Source organism: Andrographis paniculata, unplaced genomic scaffold (genome assembly GCF_009805555.1).
Source record: "Andrographis paniculata isolate CXL003 unplaced genomic scaffold, ASM980555v1 Contig60END, whole genome shotgun sequence".
Classification (NCBI taxonomy): domain Eukaryota; kingdom Viridiplantae; phylum Streptophyta; class Magnoliopsida; order Lamiales; family Acanthaceae; genus Andrographis; species Andrographis paniculata.
The window spans coordinates 443,967-445,186 of record NW_026137596.1 but is presented as its reverse complement, the minus strand read 5'-3'; the positions used below and the strand labels follow the sequence as shown (position 1 = coordinate 445,186).

The window sequence follows — 1,220 nt, the reverse complement described above, 5'->3', positions numbered from 1 at the left end:
TACTTTCCGAAAAGCTCCAAGGACTTCGACACCAGTGCAATCCACGCCACTCGTTACGATGGTCCCTACATCATCAACGGTGTAGATGCGCGGATTCACACAAAAACTGTACGGAACAGCTACAATGGCGGCTGCACTCACACTTTTCCATTCTTGAACAAAAGACACAAAAAGTAACATACCCCAATTAATCCAATACCATTTTTATTGCATACACAATATATAAATAAAATTTGCAAATTCTGTTTGGTAGGACCCCCAAACCCCTATAAATCGAGCCCTTTTTTCCCTCCAACATTCGCACAAATCCAAAAACACATTCAATTCTAAGTTCTAAAATACATTCTACAAAATCAGCCATGGAAGCTTCCAATAATTACACCTTCAAATCCATAGCCACTCTTCTCACAGCAATAATAATTGCAATAACCTCACCCACCAGCGCCGCCAGGCCGGCGGGCGGCGCTGCCAGCACGGAGTTCATCCGGCGGTCCTGCTCCGGGACGGCGTACCCGAGCCTGTGCTTCAGCTCGCTGTCGAGCCACGCGTCGGCCATTCAGCAGAACCCTAAACTCCTGGCGGACATGGCCCTGTCGGTGAGCCTGTCGACGACACGCGCCGCGTCAGCCGACATCGTGCGGGTGGCGCACGGCGCCGGGATGAGCCGGCGGGAGGCGAGCGCGATGCGGGACTGCGTGGAGGAGCTGAGCGACTCGGTGGAGCAGCTGAGGAGATCCATGGCGGAGATGGGTCGGATCGGCGGGGCCCGGCCGTCGGATTTCGGGATGATGATGAGCGACGTTCAGACGTGGGTCAGCGCCGCCCTGACCAACGACGACACCTGCGTCGAGGGGTTCGCCGGAAAAACCAGGGCCGCGGTGCGGGGGAGGATCGTCAATGTCGTGCACACCACCAGTAATGCCTTGGCTCTCATCAATAGCTATGCTGCCCTCCATGGCTAGCTAATTACCTACATATATATTTATATTTATATATATATTTTTTTAATTTCGTCGATTTTCATATTTAGTGATATATGAGTGTGCATGGTGAAATTAATTACTATATATATATATATTTAAAGAATAGAACAAATAGGCACACAAACATAGAGAGATATAGATAAGGATAGAGGAGTGCTTGCTTAATTGCTATGTATATTTGAATGTAGTTTTTTTTAGCTATGTGGGTGAAAATACATATGCATTTTAATTTCGAAA

The 1,220-nt window shown here is 48.4% G+C and overlaps 1 protein-coding gene across 1 annotated transcript; it reads left to right on the top strand.

Moving 5' to 3' along the window:
* The first annotated feature begins 291 nt into the window (after window positions 1-291).
* LOC127259309 (21 kDa protein-like) lies at window positions 292-1,220 on the top strand. The gene has a single exon (XM_051286550.1). It carries the CDS (start codon window positions 360-362, stop codon window positions 960-962), a length of 603 nt encoding a protein of 200 aa, XP_051142507.1. The 5' UTR covers window positions 292-359; the 3' UTR covers window positions 963-1,220.